This window comes from Lepidochelys kempii, chromosome 24, assembly GCF_965140265.1.
Source record: "Lepidochelys kempii isolate rLepKem1 chromosome 24, rLepKem1.hap2, whole genome shotgun sequence".
Taxonomy (NCBI): Eukaryota; Metazoa; Chordata; order Testudines; family Cheloniidae; genus Lepidochelys; species Lepidochelys kempii.
The window spans coordinates 9,387,306-9,405,265 of NC_133279.1; the positions used below are offsets into that span (position 1 = coordinate 9,387,306).

The 17,960-nt window shown below is 59.1% G+C and overlaps 1 protein-coding gene across 2 annotated transcripts in view; it reads left to right on the forward strand.

Moving 5' to 3' along the window:
• Nucleotides 1–17,960, forward strand: part of NECTIN4 (nectin cell adhesion molecule 4) — a 46,676-nt gene that overhangs the window by 14,124 nt on the left and 14,592 nt on the right. For both annotated transcript variants that reach the window (XM_073323104.1, XM_073323105.1), the window contains exons 2-3: nt 15,646–15,999; nt 17,576–17,866. In XM_073323104.1, coding sequence (XP_073179205.1) covers nt 15,646–15,999; nt 17,576–17,866 — 645 coding nt within the window. The remainder of the gene's footprint in view (nt 1–15,645; nt 16,000–17,575; nt 17,867–17,960) is intronic.

A 17,960-nucleotide genomic window follows, 5' to 3' on the forward strand; every position in this document is an offset into this window, starting at 1 on the left:
CCCCCCATCTCGCCCCATGGCGAATGCAGCCTCTGGGGATTTCAGCCGGGAGCTTGGCAGGCTCACGCAGTGTGTGGGAGCTGGTGTGAAGAGCTGGCTGTGCCCCATAGGGCTGGGGGGTGGATCTTGATGTCTAGAGCCTGCAATGCCCCCTCCCCCTGGTAGGAGGAGCCAGATATGCTGAGCCCTCAGTGCCAAAGATGGCTTCATGCCCCTCCATATGGAATGGGACCAGGTCACATTTGTCCATGGGCAGAGAGTGGCACGGGCAAGGGCTGGGCTAAGCCCAGCTGTGTGGCATTTGCCCCCCTCCATGGCAATCTGCACACACACGCAGAGCATGGATTCACAGGGGTACACATCTGTGCTCTTGTGTGCCCTCGCACGTTCATTAGTACAACCTCCGTCGTGCACGTGCCACTCGCACACCTGCATGGCAGAACTTCTGAGCGCACCCTCCTGAACGTACCTGTGTTCTGGGTCTCTGCTGGGCGCACTCAGACACGCCAGTGCAGATTTGCACGTGCATGGACTTTGCACACTCAGGTACACATGCTTGTGGGCTCACACACTTGCATGCACACCTGTGTGCCCAAGCAGGTGCGCCCACTGGTGGGCTTTGTGTGCATTCACGCAAGCACGTGGGTGAGAGTGTGGCTGTGTGCACTCACTTGCGTGGGCACTGCACACTCACACATTTTCACAGTTACATGCACGTGCAGTCCTGTGTGCACACCCTGGGACGTGTGTGCAGAAGCACAGATGTGGGGACATGCGTGCAACACACACACAGCTGCTGCTCCCAGACTCCCGTGCAACGGGGCAAGGAAGCCAAGTCTGGCTCCATCTGGTGACCTCCCAGCCTAGTGGAGGAGTGGGGAGACACCGTGCCAGCATCTGGCCTTCTGCTGCTAAGGCTACTCCCACAGGGCTGCCAACACCTGCCCAGGAGCTGCCCAGGTGTGCCAGGCTGGATGGGGTGTTCCAGGAGCAGGCATTTAAAGCAGCCCTCCTGCCCCCTGGGGCACAGGCAGAAGGAAAAGCCGTGGCAGGAACCCCCCTGTCCACAGGTTTCCCTGGTTCTGCTCCATGCAGCCTGGGACTGGGATGGTACCGCTTGGTGATTTAGGCCCCTTGATGTTTCAGTCTCTGTCAAGCTCCTCCCCCACCAGCATCACACAGAACCCCCACCCCCTTCCCCTGCCGCCCTGCACCAGGGGCAGGACGTGGGCAAATCAGGCCTCCCACCCACATTCGGGGACTGTGCAGGGCCCAGACCGGTCCCAGCAGCAGGGGACCCAGGTAAGTGGACTCGGTGTTTCCAAGTCCGTGCTTGAGCGCCCACCCTGCATTGTAAACCCGGGCTTCCACCGCTGGCCCCGGGTCTCACAGCCGTGCTATCTCGTCCACACTGCACCGCACAGACCTTCTGACTCCAGCCTATGGCTTGAGCTGCGTCCACACTGCAGGATGGCAGGGCTGGCCTCAAGCCTCAGCAGGACTTGGCTCTGATCCACCCCCCAGCAGGTCCTAGAACCCGGGTCCCAAGTGCTCGCTGACCCAGGTTGCTGATGTGGATGCGGACAGAAGGGTGACTTGGGCTCAAACCTGTGTCCGAGCCTGGGCGCAGTGAGCCATGTAGACACCATAGAGGTTTTGAATCGCGCTGGGTAGGAGCAAGGCAATGTTGTTATAATGCGGATGGGCTGAGCGTGCTACCGAGGTTATTTATTGCTCTCATTCAGCCGGAGCGGAAAGGGCAGGGCAGGGCTGGGAACCAAGGTGAGAGCTCAGGGAGGGTCGGAAAGAACCTGACTAGCTGGGACGCTCTTTGGGGCAGGGAAAGTCTGTCTGTTCTGGGTTTGTGCAGCACCTGGCACCAGGGGGGCCATGACTGGGGCTCCTGGGTGCTACCGTAATACACCTAATAAATAATGTACAGCATCTGGCACAATGGGGTCCCAGTGTAGGACCGGGATGCCTATGCGCTACTGTAATACACCTACTAAAATGTACAGCACCTGGCACAGTGGGGTTCTGAGCCATGAATGGAGCGTCTAGGTGCTACTGTAATACAAATAATAATAATAATTAATAATACATTAATACTCTAGGTGTTATCCCACGGGCTGCAGGTAGCTGGTGTGGGGAATAGAGACATGGGAGCCTCGGGGCTTGAGTGAAAATGTCCAGCATGAAAATGAGAGTCTTTCTACATCATCACCTTTTCCCAGATGCCAATGCTGTTGCATGGTGTTCAGCGCCTGGCACAATGGGCCCCTGAGATCGGTCGGGGTCTGTGCAGCGCCTGGCACGGCGGGGTCCCAAGCTCAGTAGGAGCCCCTAGGTGCTACCAGAATGCATGTAACTGATACCAGTGCTTGTGGTCTGCAGGAGAATCTCTGCAGAGGGAGGAGTAACACTGTCATGCTTCAGGGCAGCATCCCAGGGGACAGGAAGGATTCCCTTCACGTGATACCAGACTCTTTACGGAACGTTCCATCGTGAGGTGCTCAAAATACTTTACAGATGTTCATTTGCTAGGGAAGGAGGTGCAGCAGGAATGTTGTCCCCATTTTACAGATGGGGAAACTGAGGCACAGTGAGGTGCAGTGACTTGTGCATGGCCAGGGGCAGAGCTAGAAGCAGAACCCCAGGGCTCCAACCTGCCCCCCAGTGAAGCCTTTGAGGTGTGTGTGTGTCTGAGTCTCTCCTCTTGCATGCCCTGGGGTAAATCAGGAGTGGTGTAAGGGAGAGGGAAGCCAGGGCCATGGCGTGGGAGGTTCCAATGGGAGCAGGGCGGGACCCAGCTGTCTCACTGACTTGTCTCCCACGCTAACCACCAGGCCACACTGCCTCCTTTGTGCCGCCCAGCACAATCGGCCAGGCGCATTACGGGAGATGGAACTGATTGGGGTGCGGGACTAGAGGGGGCCATGGGGTGTGTAATGGGGGCTTCTGTGGGCAGCACAGCCAGCAGTCCAAAGGTGCCCGCTCTCTGCCAAGCTGGCAGGGGGCATTGCTTTGCCCTCCCCGTGGAGCACAGACCTGTGGCTATCCCAGCTCTGCCGCCTGTGCCCAAGAACAGCCCTTAGACGTAACCTAATGCCTAGCTGCTGGGATGGGAGAGGACTCGGGTCACGCCCGCAGCACCACTCCCACGTGCAGGGGCTGTTGAGCCCCAGCTGGCTGCGGGCTTCCCCGGGGGTGGCAAGGAAGAGCCAGGAATCCCCAGGCGCCTGGCCCTACCCCTGTTTATTTACCAGGCTAGGGCAGTTCTGTTTACAGCAGCCCTGGCTACACCAACAGCGAGGGAGGCAAGGGAGATTGGCAGGGCCCAATGGGCTGGGCGAGCCCTTGGCATGCGGCTGGGCTCCCTGCAGACAGCAGTCAGGGCCTCATCAAGTTTCACGTGGCATAGAGAGGTGATGGCGGGTGGGGGAGGGAGAGAGCTTCCTTGGGAGCTTCCTTGGTCGTCGCCTTCCCGTCTCCCCCTACACGGGTGCCTGCCGACATGCATGCGTGTGGCGTGTGTGCGGCATGCCCCGCATTCCCCTGCTGGGCGGGGAGGGCCGCCTGCCATGGGAAGGCGAGGGCAGACTTCAGGAGCCACGTTGGTCTACAATTCCCAGAGTGGGGCATGTGGCCGGGTCAATGGCCCGAGGGACAAATGGAGGCTCGACCCCCACTCCGGCCACTCCCAGCCTGCTGCAATCCCCACTTGCAGACCCGCCGCTGCAGGAAAGTGGGAGTGCTGAAGCTGGGACATCATTCCCTGCAGCGCCTCCAGCTGGGGAGGCCGGGAGGGAATAGCCGGGAGCTCCTACCCAGCTCCCCACAGCGCCCCCTGCTGGGAGATGGTGGAAGTACCTGAGCTCTGTCTAAACTCTTCCGCTGTTGCTCCAGTTCCAGCCTCTCCCAGCAGGGGTGCTGCAGGGACTGGGGCCGGACCAGGAGGGAATCGCAGGTCTGATTTTGCTGGTGCAGCCAAAGCGCCAGGAAGCAGATACAATGGCTAAGATTGGGCCAGTTTCCATTCCCTTCCGGACTCTCCCCACCCGGGTGGAAGGCTTCTCGGCATTGCAGCTTGCAGGGGATTACAGGGTTAAAGGAAAGTGACCCGGGTGGAAATCTGGTTCTTCTGGTTTGGCAGTTCCTTTCTCACGCACTGGGGAGTGATTCCTTTTGATTCACCCAGTTTTGGTGGAGACGCCCTGGGGGGACAGGCTGCAAGGGGAGCTGGCTCCGCAGCTGATTGGAACACCGGCTCACCCAAAGGGCTCCTTGCTCCAGATCTCAAACCAGAGGCAGGATCTGGTCTCGGGCATAAAAAGTGCCGAAGAAGCCAAGTGTTTGGAACTCATTCCCGCCTCCTGCCGGGACCTGAGTTCGGGGGGGGGGGGTCGCAGTTCCTGCTCCAGTGCTTGGCGCTGCAGGCCACGTCCTGCCCCGGGTGCTGAGTGATGTCATACAGCGCTGCTGACGCATGAAGCCGGCAGCTCGGCCAGGGCGGCGCTGATCTCCCAGAAACCTCTTTGGCCGTTGCTGTTTGTTCTGGCCCTCGCAGGGCCAGGAGCTTTGCATGGCTGGGTGGCCCTTGTGCCCCTTGTCCCCGAAGCCTGCGCCTGCTCCTAGCTGCCTGACAGCTTTTGTGGCTGCTGGTGCAATTGACGACAGGCTGGCTGAAGACATTTGGGCCCCAATCAGCGTCAGCACTAGGCCCAGCTGGGAAATCTCCCTCTGAGGCCGAAAGGGGGCTGTTGTCTGGTCATGTTAAGCTAACACCATGGAAGCTTCAATTGGGAAAAGTGCCTTTCAGGTCCCACCCCGCCATGCAGCATTGAAGCCACAGGGGTAGGCAGGGGGATGGTGCCCGCGGGCCCTGGGGTGACAGGAGTGCTGGTTTCACTTTGCAAGTCTCCTCCCCCCATGCACACATTGAAGGAACTCCCAGGGGCTGGGGAACACCTCAGGTTGGGTGCCTAACTGCTATGGTAAGTCAAAGGGTGTCAGGTGCCAGATTTACTTAGGTGTCTTTGAAACTCCCACTAAGCATCTGTCTGCATCTTCAGGCACTGAAATACCTTTAAAAATCTGGCCCTAGGTCCTGGTGGAATCGAGCCTATTCTGTGATCAGGGTTTGGGAGCTGGGGTTTGGTTGTTATTGATTGATCCTAGAAAGATGTGAAAAGCTGGAAACAAAATCCCAAGGCCTCAGAAAGCCAGCTGTGCACTGGCCAATGTGACAGAAACACCTGCCAGATTCCACAGTTCCTTGTGCGTGGGCCAGACCCAGGAGACCTGGTGAGCCGCTGTGCACTTCTTTGCACTCAGTTCACTGGCCTGTCTCTGCAGATTTCTGATGTGCCCGGTGTTCTCCCTAAGCTCTGTGGTTTGGCCGTAGCCTAGCGTAATGGTGCGTGGTTCTTCTCGTGCTCTGCGGCTGAGCGTGGGTCCTTGCACTAATGAAGTATCTCGTGTTCAGTGCAAGGATTCATGCTCCTCTGTGGGGAGGTTAAAGAGTACCAGCAGGTTGTGGAAGCATTGGGAGGGGAGTTCCAGATTGCATCGGCGGACATTGGGGTGCCCAGTTCTGTGGCGCTGGGATGGGGATTCTGCGCCAGTGAGGAAGATTCACAACGGATGCAGGGTCAGAGTTAAGGGTAATGTGTGGAGCTAAGTGTTCGCACCCATTTTCGCACACGATCCTCTGCTACAATAGGGCATTTAGTTCCAGGGCGCGTCCTCAGCTGGGGGGACGTGCTGAGCCAGCAGAAATGCTGATGGGATCGGAGTCCTGCCTCGGATCCTTTGGCTGAGCCTGCGGAAGCCACTAGGGGGCTGAGTACAGCTGTTAATGCCCTGGTGATATGGGGCTGACGCAGCGGGTTGGCTTTGCCTCTGGCATCTGTGGCAGGGAGGTGTTCTGGGCTGAGCCCCCTTTGCCCTGCTGGGGGTGGCTGGTATGTTCCAGGGTCAGTGGGGCAAGGTCACTTGCTCGCCAGGTGGTCAGTTCAGCGGGGCAGTGGGGAAGGGCTGTACAAAGGGCCCGATCCTGAGAGGTGCCAAGCACCTGGGGAAGTCATTGGGAATTGCTGATGCTCTGAAGCTTGTGGGGTGGGGTCCTGCCCTGCCCCAGATCGCTCTGTGCTCTGCTCGGGAGCCTGGGACAGGAGCTATGTGTTTGTGGCGGGGGTTCCCCTCTGGGCAGGATATTCGTCCATTCCCCACTAGGGGGTTTCTAGTCCCCTGGTCTGGATGCTGTCGGAGACTGGATGCCAGGCTAGATGGGCCCCCAGTCTGGCAAGTCCCGAGTCCCTTTCTACCAAACGAACAGCCTGATTCCCCATCGCCCTGCAGTTCTGGGCACTGCTGGAAGTGGATCCATAGGCCCCTTGCCCAGACTCACCCAGGGCAAGTTAGGTCACTCGAGCAGACGATACCCCTTCCCAACGTCCCTTTTGTTCTCAAGAAAACTGCAGCCCTCTCCATCCCACCCCCGTCAGGCAGCACGGCCAGGAGCACTCTGGGAAGGAGACTCTGCTTCAGTGCTGCTTGAAGGACCCCAATGGCTGGGGCAGTGGGAACAGGGTGTGGGGCTGTGCTAAGTTTGCAACAACATGTCTTGGGCAGCAGAAGCGGGGGGGGGGGGGGTGTTGGGTCTGTGTGTGAGAGAGTCAGAGATTCTCAGATCCCAAGGGCGTTGTGATCATCTGCTCTGACCCCCTGCATGACACAGGCCAGAGAACATCCTGGAGCAGATCTGTCAGGAAAACAGCCAGTCGTGATCCAAAAATGGTCAGTGATACAGAATCCACCACGACCTTGGGAAATTGATCCAGTGGTTAATTACTCTCACGGTTAAAAATTGACACCTTATTTCCAGTCTGAATGTGTCTAGCTTCACCTTCCAGCTGTTGGATCATGTTCAACCTTTCTCGGCTAGACTGAAGAGCTCGTTATTAAATATTTGTTCCCCATCTAGGTACTTATAGACTGTGATCAAGTCACCCCTCAGCGTTCTCTTTGTTAAGCTAAATAGAATCACCTCCTGGAGTCTGTCACTCTAAGGCAGGTTTTCTAACCCTTTAATCATCCTTGGGGGTCTTCTCTGACCCCTCTGCAATTTATCAACATCCTTGAACTGTGGGCCCCAGAACTGGACCCAGGATTGCACCAGCGCCAGATACGGAGGTAAAATCACCTCTCTGCTCCTACTCCCGATTCCCCTGTTTATACATCCCAGGGTATTAGCCCATTTGGCCACAGCATCGCACTGGGAGCTCACGTTCAGCTGATTCAGAGACCTTGCTTCCCAGAGTGCAGGGGTGTGTGTGCGTGTGTGGGTGTACCAGCCAGGTACCAGGGCAGGGTACCAGCCAGGCGACTCCCCATCCCCCTGTGGCTGCACCATCCTTGGGCACGCCTTCGCCTTTCCCAGCCAATCGCATGGAGCTGGTGGCATCTGAATGCCTGGGGGGGCAGAACAGTACTGAGGCTGATGAATGAAGGTGTGTCAAGCGGCAGCAGGGGAGATGCCAGGGAAGGGCAAAGAATGGTGCATATTTATTACTAATCCTCCAGTGGCAGCAGAGCCCCCGGGGTCCTGAGAAAGTGTCTCCAGAGTGCCCAGGGAAGTAGCGGGGTCTAGTGGGTAGAGCACTAGACTGTGATCTAGGAAAACAGGTTTCTGTTCCCGGCTCTGCCTTTGGCCTGCCGGGTGAGTCACTTCCCCTCCTGTGCCTCCGTTTCCCCATCTGTAACATAGCAATAATTACACTCACTGGCTTTGTAAAGCGCTCCGAGATCTATCCTGAAAAGGGCTAGATACCGGTTAGGGCTTATTACAAAATTGTGTCGCCTGTTTATTGTTGGTGCCCTGTACACAAGGCGCTGCTCAGATCCCAACTGAGATCAGGGCCCCGTTGTGCCAGGCTCTGCCCAGACCCTGACTGAGATCAGGGGCCTGTTGTGCCTGGTGCTGCCCAGATCCCAACTGAGATCAGGGCCCCGTTGTCCCAGGCTCTGCCCAGGCCCTGACCGAGATCAGGGCTCCGTTGTGCCCGGTGCTGCCCAGACCCCAACTGAGATCAGGGCTCCGTTGTGCGAGGTTCTGCACTGGCTTTGACCGAGATCAGGCCCTGTTGTGCTCGGCGCTGCCCCGACCCTAACCAAGAACAGGGCCCCCTCAGTGCAAAATGTCCTGAGGCCAGTGAGTGTCTGTGGTTCCTGACAGCGTCCTAATGTTGCTGGACAGTTGTTTCCCTCCACGGTGTTGCTGGGGAGGGCGCCCGTCCCCATGGCGCAAGAGTGTGGAGGACGGAGGTGCTGGCTTGGCTGGGGCTCTGTCGTCCAGGAGGCTTCTTCACAGTGGTGTTTTCTTTCCTGGAAGCTGAACAAACACGGGCTGTTGACGCTGGCCCCAGAATGTTTGCTGCACGGCTCCGGGCTCTGCGTCGCCGGGGCGCTGACGTTGGCTTGCGCTGGAGAGCACAGAGGAGGCAGGATGCCTGGGTTCTATTCCGGCTCAGCCACTGACTCGCTGGGCACGGCCCTGCCTCTGTAAAATGAGGACAATCCTGAGCCAGCTCACAGGGGTGGTAATTGGCATGGCATTGCCAGGGGCTGTATAGGGGCAGAGAGGCATTGTATGGCACGAGGCCGGAGTGGGATGGTCGATTGGGTTTGCAGCATGTGATTGGGTGGGATGTGGGGGACTGCAGCATGTGATGGGGGGATTGCAGTGTGTGATCGGGTGGGACGTGGCAGATTGCAGTGTGTGATTGGGTGGGATGTGGGGGACTGCAGAGTGTGATGAGGGGATTGGGTGGGACATGGGGGTTTGCAGTGTGTGATTGGGTGGGATGTGGGGGATTGCAGTGTGTGATTGGGTGGGACATGGGGGTTTGCAGTGTGTGATTGGGTGGGATGTGGTGGATTGCAGCCTGTGATGGGGAGATTGCAGCCTGTGATGGGGGGATTGCAGCATGTGATTGGGTGGGACGTGGGGGTTTGCAGTGTGTGATTGGGTGGGATGTGGCAGATTGCAGCGTGTGATTGGGTGGGACATGGGGGTTTGCAGTGTGTGATGGGGGGATTGTAGCATGTGATTGGGAGGGATGTGGGGGTTTGCAGCATGTGGTTGGGTGGGACATGGGAGATTGCAGTGTGTGATTGGGTAGGTCGTGGGGGATTGCAGCGTGTGATTGGGTGGGATGTGGGGGATTGCAGCGTGTGATGGGGGGATTGCAGCGTGTGACTGGGTAGGTCGTGGGGGACTGCAGCGTGTGATGGGGGGATTGCAGTGTGTGACTGGGTAGGTCGTGGGGGACTGCAGCGTGTGATGGGGGGATTGCAGTGTGTGACTGGGTAGGTCGTGGGGGACTGCAGCGTGTGATTGGGTGGGACATGGGAGATTGCAGTGTGTGATTGGGTAGGTCGTGGGGGATTGCAGCGTGTGATTGGGTGGGATGTGGGGGATTGCAGCGTGTGATGGGGGGATTGCAGTGTGTGACTGGGTAGGTCGTGGGGGATTGCAGCGTGTGATTGGGTAGGTCGTGGGGGATTGCAGCGTGTGATGGGGGGATTGCAGCGTGTGACTGGGTAGGTCGTGGGGGACTGCAGCGTGTGATGGGGGGATTGCAGTGTGTGACTGGGTAGGTCGTGGGGGACTGCAGCGTGTGATGGGGGGATTGCAGTGTGTGACTGGGTAGGTCGTGGGGGATTGCAGCGTGTGATGGGGGGATTGCAGTGTGTGACTGGGTAGGTCGTGGGGGATTGCAGCGTGTGATGGGGGGATTGCAGTGTGTGACTGGGTAGGTCGTGGGGGATTGCAGCGTGTGATGGGGGGATTGCAGTGTGTGACTGGGTAGGTCGTGGGGGATTGCAGCGTGTGATTGGGTAGGTCGTGGGGGATTGCAGCGTGTGATGGGGGGATTGCAGCGTGTGACTGGGTAGGTCGTGGGGGACTGCAGCGTGTGATGGGGGGATTGCAGTGTGTGACTGGGTAGGTCGTGGGGGACTGCAGCGTGTGATGGGGGGATTGCAGCGTGTGATTGGGTAGGTCGTGGGGGATTGCAGCGTGTGATGGGGGGATTGCAGCGTGTGATTGGGTAGGTCGTGGGGGATTGCAGCGTGTGATGGGGGGATTGCAGTGTGTGACTGGGTAGGTCGTGGGGGATTGCAGCGTGTGATGGGGGATTGCACATGTTCACCCACATGGACACGGATGGACATAAACAGATGTGGATACGTGCACACACACGGACATGGACACACACAGAAACATGGACATATGGACATGGATGGACACACAAACATGGACAGACACCCACATGCGGAGACATGGACGCACACAGACACGCACGGTCACATGGTCACAGACGCACACAGAAACACGAAGACACATAGGGTATGTCTGTGCTGCGGCTGGAGGGGTAATTCCCACGGAAATCAGCCCCATAGTCCTGGCGTGGGGGTGGGGGGATGGGTGAGCTGCCCCGAGTATGGCCCTGTGTATATATTTGGGCACAGGGTCCATACGGGACATAGAGACATTCCCACATGGACTCACTCATGCACACACTCAGCTGGCACGGTAAAGCCACGTGCTACGCACCAGGAGGCACACACAGGCGTGCACAGAGGCCCGCAGACGCGGTACATCTGCACGGCAAGCCCTAGCTTTCGTCTAGCCGAGGTAACAGCTAGCCACGGCACACAGGCTGCAGCATGGGTCAGCTGCCCCAGAACACGCCTGCCAGGATGCTCGGGAGCTAGCCGGCACCAAAGCCCGTACTGCTGTGTCTACACTACTGCTGTTACCCCTGCTTCCATCACACCCTCACCTGGGGATGAATGTACCCACGGACACAGGCGACGCCCCCGGGCACAGCGACAGTGGGGACCTGTGCCCAGCTGAGTTGGTCCCTTGGCAAGAGTTCAGACTAGCAGGGCGGCTCATACTGGGCACCTGGTCACAGCTGGGCAGGGGGCACCGCCTGCCAATGGGAACACTGGATATCTCCCTCTTTGTCTCCTGACGGAGGAGCTGGGGATCTGGGCTGCCAGCGAGTGTAGTAGCTACCTAGGCTCTGTTACCTGCCAGCTGGAGGCCCTGGCTGCGTTGCAGACGCTCTCTTCTAATGTATAAGGCTTGGCTTGGCCCCAGTCTGGCTGCAGTCCAACCCCTCAGGATCTGCAGCCCCCTCTGCCCAGGAGTGAATTTCACAGGCCAGTGGCTCCAGGGAGGGCATCTCCCTAAGGCACCGCTTGGGTCAAACCCTGGCCCCATCAGAGTCGGGGGAATTGTGCCACTGGGGTCAGGGTTTCAGCCTAGCAGCTGCCCCATGCTCAAGCCCCAGGATGGGGTAAGGTCTCCCATGGGAAGCTCCAGGCTGTGCAGAATGTCGGTAGCCACAGTTCCAAAGCCTCCAACTTGGAGATTTTCAGTTTCACCCCACACGGCTGGCTCCCAGGAACGCTCTATTCCTTTGATTCAGCCGTGCAAGCGTGAGCCCTCCACGCTCCCCGCCTGGGGCCGTTCCCGGGCCCCTGGGCTGGCAGGGCGAATCGTTTTTAGCACCCGTGCTCACAGAGTTCCTGAAAGCAAATGTCACAGGGAGTAGCTGATCAGGATCCCTTTTATATTCCCGTGAGATCTGCAATTTGTGCTGTCAGCTGGTTACACTAAGTCACACGGCCTCATTGCTGTTAGCTGATTGGATGATTTATGTAACTAATTCATACAGCGCAAACTGTGTGTTTGATTTACGCTCCTTGTGACTTGATTGTGGTGTAACAGCCTGGAAGAAAACCTTGAGTACGAACTGGCTTGTTAGTGGAGGAAGGCAGGGCAAGGGCGAATGGCTGGAACTTAAAGGCAGGCAAATGTCTGAGATTGAGGATGATTGACCAGTGAAACAAACTCCCAAGAGAAGTGGTGGATTCTCCATCGTGTGATGTCTTCAGATGCCGAGCGGATGCCTTCTGGAAGATATGCTTTAGCCAAACTCAAGTTATTGGGCTCAGTCCAGGGGGAAATGGAATTTACTGGCCTGTGAGCTTCAGGCGAGAGGATCTAACCTTCCCTTAGCTTCAAAATCTACGATCATCAGATTCATGTGACCCTTCTCCACACAGAGAATGTACAGAGACAGAATCCCTCCATCGCATTGAATAACAATTACAACCTGGGAATTCCACCATCTGCTACTGACGAGGGGACCGACCCATTCCTATGACAGTGCCTTTCAGAGTTGTGATGGGAGGGTGCATGGGCCTTTGGGGTTTCACCAAATCTGTACTTTAAAAAAAAAAAAAAGTTTGGTTGAAGTTTTCTGGAGCCATTTTTCACTTGATCAAAACTTATTTTGAAGGAGATTTAAAAACCCACCAGTTTCCAATTCAGTGGAAGTCAGCACTGTGTAATAATAACAATAATTAATATAAAAGCAGCAGCAGCTAAGAGTGCAGGTTTTTCCAAAGCCAAATGGGTCTTGGAACCCCAAAGGCTCGTGTGCTGTTCTGAATCTAGAACCCCTGGTATTCAAATGGCAAACCTAGAACCCGTGCTGGTGGACTGGATCATTCTAGAGCTGCAAGTTTTCCAGGGTTCCATGTAGAATCCCTGCTGTTCAGTGGGTAAATCCGGATGCCAGGACGCCAGACCCGAATGGTGTCAACGAGCATCGCGCTAGGGATGCTGAATTTACACCAGCTGGGGACTTGGCCCCTGATTCCCAGTAGGTGACTCTCCAATCAGTTATTTTCAATGGCTTCTAAATGTAACAAAGCAACTTCTCCCCTCCCTGGGGGCCCATTGGCCTGGAGAGAGCTCCCACGAGCAGCCATAGGGTCACATGGGGGACGCTGGGCTCTGACTCCTCTGCCCCCAGCACTCCCGAGCTACTGGCCCAGCTATGGGACCTGTCCCTTTCCGCCTTGTGTGTGTCGGTTGCTCAGCTGGGAATGGTGGGGGTGGGCAAGACTCCAGTGCAGGTGGCTGTGAAGTCGGACAGGCTGTGGTCTCTGCCTGAGAGCCCTTGGGGAACCAGGGGAAATGCATCAAGCCCCATTCCGAAATTCCTGGGGAAACCACGAAGGAGGTGGGGAGTACCTGAGCCCCCTTCAGTGGGGCAGGGCTCTCCCTGCCTTTGCCCAGCTCTGAGGCAACTGCGCCGGCCCCTCCTCGAGTGGGGGTGAAGGGGAGGATGTGGGGAGAGGACGGGAGTGGAATCTGCACAAGCTGCTGCACGGCCCTTGGTATCTGAGCAGGCCGGTTTATCTGGACTCGCTGGCCCGTCCGCTTCCCCAGAGGGAGCAGCATTCCTCAGCCCGTGGCTCTGGCTGGAGAGAGGCCAGGTCTGAGCACAGCACGCCCTCCCGCTGCGCAAGGCAGCGATCTGCAGAGGGGTGCGCTGTGGGCTGGCCCCACAGAAATGCAGTCAGCGCCTTCCTCGCAGAAGTTGATTCCATCAGACTCGTCGGCAAGGATGCACAGTCGCATGGGCTATCCACCAGCATACTTCAGGGCAGGGGGCAGATACCAGCTGGGGGTCAGGAAGGACTGAGGGTTCTTTGCCATCCTTTATTATTTATTTATTCTTTGCATTACCGTAGCCGCAGCCGTGGACCAGGCCCCATGGTGCAGGCACGTTATTTATTAGATGTATTATAGTAGCACCTGGGCACCCCAGTCACAGGCCAGGACCACATTGCGCTAGGTGCTGTACAAATACAGCCCCTGCCCCGAGAGCTGACAATCTGAGTGTAAGTCAAGAGACAACAACTGGATACAGACAGAGGAGGGGAGGTCAATGAAACTTGGAGAAAAGATAGGGGGCTGAATGGCCCATTGGTCTGTTCTGAGATGGCTGCAGGGGTCTAGTATGGTTAGTGCACCAGGACTGGGCGTCAGGACTCCTTGGTTCTGTTCCCAGCTCTGGAATGGTGTGGGGGCTAGTGGTTAGCGCACAGGGATCTGGGTGTCAGGACTCCTGGGTTCTGTTCCCAGCTCTGTAGGGGAGGGAGATCCTGTGATTAGAGGAGGGGCCCAAGTAGCGGTCCCAGTTGGGAGACTGTCTGACTACATGGCCTTAGGGCACGTAATAGGAATGCAGCTTTTGTCAGATCAGACTGGCCGGTTGGTGCATGGAGCCAATTATCCTGCCTCCAGCTGGCGCTTTGGAAAATGGTAAAAAGTCCCCCACTGCACTGGGCCTGTCCCAGGCAGGCGGCCAGACAGTGATCACAACAGTCTCTTCTGGCCTTGGATGCTGATGGATGCCAGGCTGGAGGAACTGCTGCTCTGACCTGGTGCAACAATTCCTGGGTGAAGAGGCGACTGTCCTGGGTCCTTTGGAAATGTTTCCACCCTCGCTGGGACCCTCTTGATCTCGCTGACCCCCGTCCTGCGTTCCCTTCCCATCCTGTTGAGCTCTGGCATGGTGCCCAGGACTGGGAAGGAGATGGGGAGTGGGGAGTCAGGTCGCAGGGGTACAGTACCCACCATGTAGCTGGCGCAACTCCCAGGGAACCCACTCAGCCCAGTGCCAGGGAACAGCGAGGACGCCCACGTAGTGTTATTGGCAAAACAGCTGCTCAATGGTGTGTGTTTGCATAGTGTTGAGGGGCTCATGGTGCTGGGGGTCGGAAGAGCAAGGAGTGCTTTGTGGGCACAGCATAGGTGTGGGTCAGGACTCCTGGATTCTAGTCCTGGTTCTGCTGCCGACTCACTGGGTGACCTTGGGCAAGGCATGTCCCCGCCCTGTGCCTCAGTTTCCCCCACTGTCAAATGGGGATGATGATACTGACCTCAGAGAGCTGCCTCCCCTGGACAGAAGCGCTCCAGGATGACAGTCCTCTCCCTTTCTCTCCCGCCTGCCCTCTGACAGGCTCGGAGCAGGAATCCATCCCTCGTAAGGGTGCTGGGAGGCAAGGCTGAGGCATCCACGTTTCATAGAAGGGGAAACTGAGGCACGGGGGGGCGATGTGACTTACCCAAGGTCTCGGACCCAATCAGTAGCAGCTCCAGGAATAGATCCCAGGGTCCTGACTCCTGGTCCACTGCACTATCTGTCCTGTCTGTGCCTGCCTGAGAGAGCTTTGTTCCCAGTACGGGGGAACGTCCCAGGAGGCCCCCCACTGTCTCTGTGGCCAGGAAGGGGAACTAGTGACTGCCCTCTCCTCTCAGGGGCCTGCTACTCGTAGCCGCGGGCTTCTGGCAGTACTGCTGCGGTCCTGCAAGATCCGACCTTCTGGGGCACGTCTGATCCCATAAGGGGTTGGGATCCTGTCTGTGGAGCGGGACCCTCTGGCCCAGTTTGGTCTAGCCTGGGCTGACCCCAGAGGGTCCCCATCCCCTGAGGTTGGGTAGACTGGCCCCTGCTCTGCCTCTGGACCAGCTCAGATGGCCGCATCCCTGGAAAGTCCATCTATCATGAGTGCTTTAGGGTGTGCCCATGGCATTATGGGAGCTGACCCCACTGTGTGTAGGGCCCCTCCAGGCGGGGGGCTTGTGTGTGCGGGGGGAGCTTGCCGGTGCTCTTCTGTGGGCAGAGAGAAGACTTCACCTTCATGGATCCTGACACAGTCCCAGCCGCCCTGGGGGCCGTGGGTTAACCCTTCCCCTTCTCGTGCCCACAGGGTCCCTGGCGGGGGTGCTGGAAATGGAGCGCAGCGTCACGGCGGTGCTGGGCAAGGACGTGGTGCTGCCGTGCCGCTACCGGGCTCAGGAGGGCGAGAAGGTGGTGCAGGTGACGTGGCTGAAGCAGGGCGCCGAGGGGCAGAACGTGGAGATCGCCGTGCTGAACTTGGAGTACGGGGAGCACATCCAGGAGCCCTACTTGGGGCGGGTGCTGCGCCAGGCGCCGGGGCCGCTGGAGGACGGCGCCATCGTGCTGAAGAACGCCGTGCAGGCCGACGAGGGCGCCTACGAATGCCGACTCATCACCTTCCCCTCGGGCAACTTTGAGGGCAGCATGACGCTCAGCGTGCTGGGTGAGGGTCCGGGCACGGGGCACCGGGGCTGCCTTGCTCTGCCCTACAGGTGCCCTTGGCTCTGCTGGGCCAGCTGTGGGCAGAGCTGCCTTCCCCACTCCAGCCAGCTAGGCCACTGCAGAGATTGGGGGCACGCAGGGCTGCCCCGGCCATTGGGATGGGAGCAGCCCTGAGCCCCAGCCTTCAGGGGACCTGAACGCTTGGTCTCCGGGCCAGGCCTGCGTTGGGGGAAAGGGACCCCGAAGGGGTGGGGGCGATACAGTGAGTGTAAGGGGAGCTGGGTATGCAGGGGTGGCCCTGGAGGGGTGGGCAGGGTGTCTGCATGAGGCCCTTTGGGGGAGGAGCTGAGCCTGTTCGGGGCCCCCTGGAGTGCGAGCCCCTTGGGATCCAGGAGCCAGGCCTGAGTGGCCCCCGCGGGGCAGGAGCAGGGCCTGGGCAGGGCGCCCCGAGACAGGAGTTGGGGTTCCGTGGGGGGGGCCGTAGCCGGGCTGCGTGGTGCCCTGTGTGGAGGCAGTAGCCAGGCTGCATGGAGCCAGAGGTTGCCAGGCGTCCGGTTTTCGACTGGAACGCCTGGTCGAAAAGGGCTCTTGGCGGCTCTGGTTGGCACCGGTCGGCGGCACAGCGGGGGCCTGGGGCTAAGGCAGGCTCCTTGCCTGCCCTGGCTCTGCGCGGCTTCCGGAAAAGCGGCCACCAGGTCCCTGCAGCCCCTAGGCGCTGGGACACTGGGCAGCCAGGGACTTCGAGGGTCTGTGCACTGCCCCGAGTGCCGGCTCCGCAGCTCCCATTGGCTAGGAACCATGACCAATGGGAGCTGCCGGGGGGCGGTGCCTGCGGGCACAAAGGCAACATGCACAGTGCAGAGAGCCGCCTGCCTGTCCATGTGCCTAGAGGCTGCGGGGACCTGGCGGCCGCTTCCTCGGAGCTGTGGTAAGTGCTGCCGGGACTCCCCACCCCTAGCCTGAGCCTTCCCCCCCACCACACCAACCCTCTGCCCCAGCTCGGAGTTCCCTATCACACCCCAAATCCCTCATCTCCAGCTTCACCCCAGAGCCCACACCCCCAGCTGGAGCCCTCACCCCCGTGCACCCCAACCCCCTGCCCTAATCTGGAGCCCCCTCCCACACCCCTAACCCCTTATACTCTGCACCCCAAACCCCTCATCCCCAGCCCCACCTCAGAGCCAGCACCCCAGAGCCAGCACCCCAGAGCCCCACCTCAGAGCCAGCACTCCCAGCCAGAGCTTCCCCTCCCCTGCACCCCAACCCCCTGCCCTAGTCTGGGGCTCCCTCCTGCACCCCAAACCGCTCATCCCCAGGGCAGTAGCTGGGCTGTGTGGGGTCTGGGGGGGTAGAGGGTGGGCTGCGCGGGACCCCAAGAGGGTGGGGGGCAGTAGCTGACCTGCATGGGGCCCTGTGGAGGGGAACAGTAGCTGGCCTGCATGGGGTCCCATGGGGGTGTGCAAATGCTGGACTGCATGGGGCCCTGGGGGTGTGTGTGTGCAAATTCCAGATGGCATGGGGTCCCGGGGGGATGCTGCCTTTTACACCCCCGTCACCGCTCTGCATCCTCCCCGCAGTGCCCCCGCTGCCGACCCTGAACCCCGGCCCCCCGCTGGAGGAGGGGCAGGGGAGGACGCTGGCCGCCTCCTGCACAGCCGAGGGCAACCCCATGCCGACCGTGACCTGGGAGACGCAGGTGCGCGGCACCAACAGCACCCGCCACTCCTCGCACCCCCGCTCAGCCTCCGTCACCAGCGAGTTCTTCCTGGTGCCTGGGCGCAGCATGAACGGCCAGACGCTCACCTGCGTCGTCAGCCACCCGGGTCTGCCGCACGAGAAGAGGATCACCCACGTGCTGAGTGTCGCCTGTATGTCCCAGCCCGGAGGGTGGCATGGGGGGCACAGTCCGGGGGGGGCTGCCACGGGAAGCGCAGAGACCCACAGCGAAGCTGCCATGGGGGG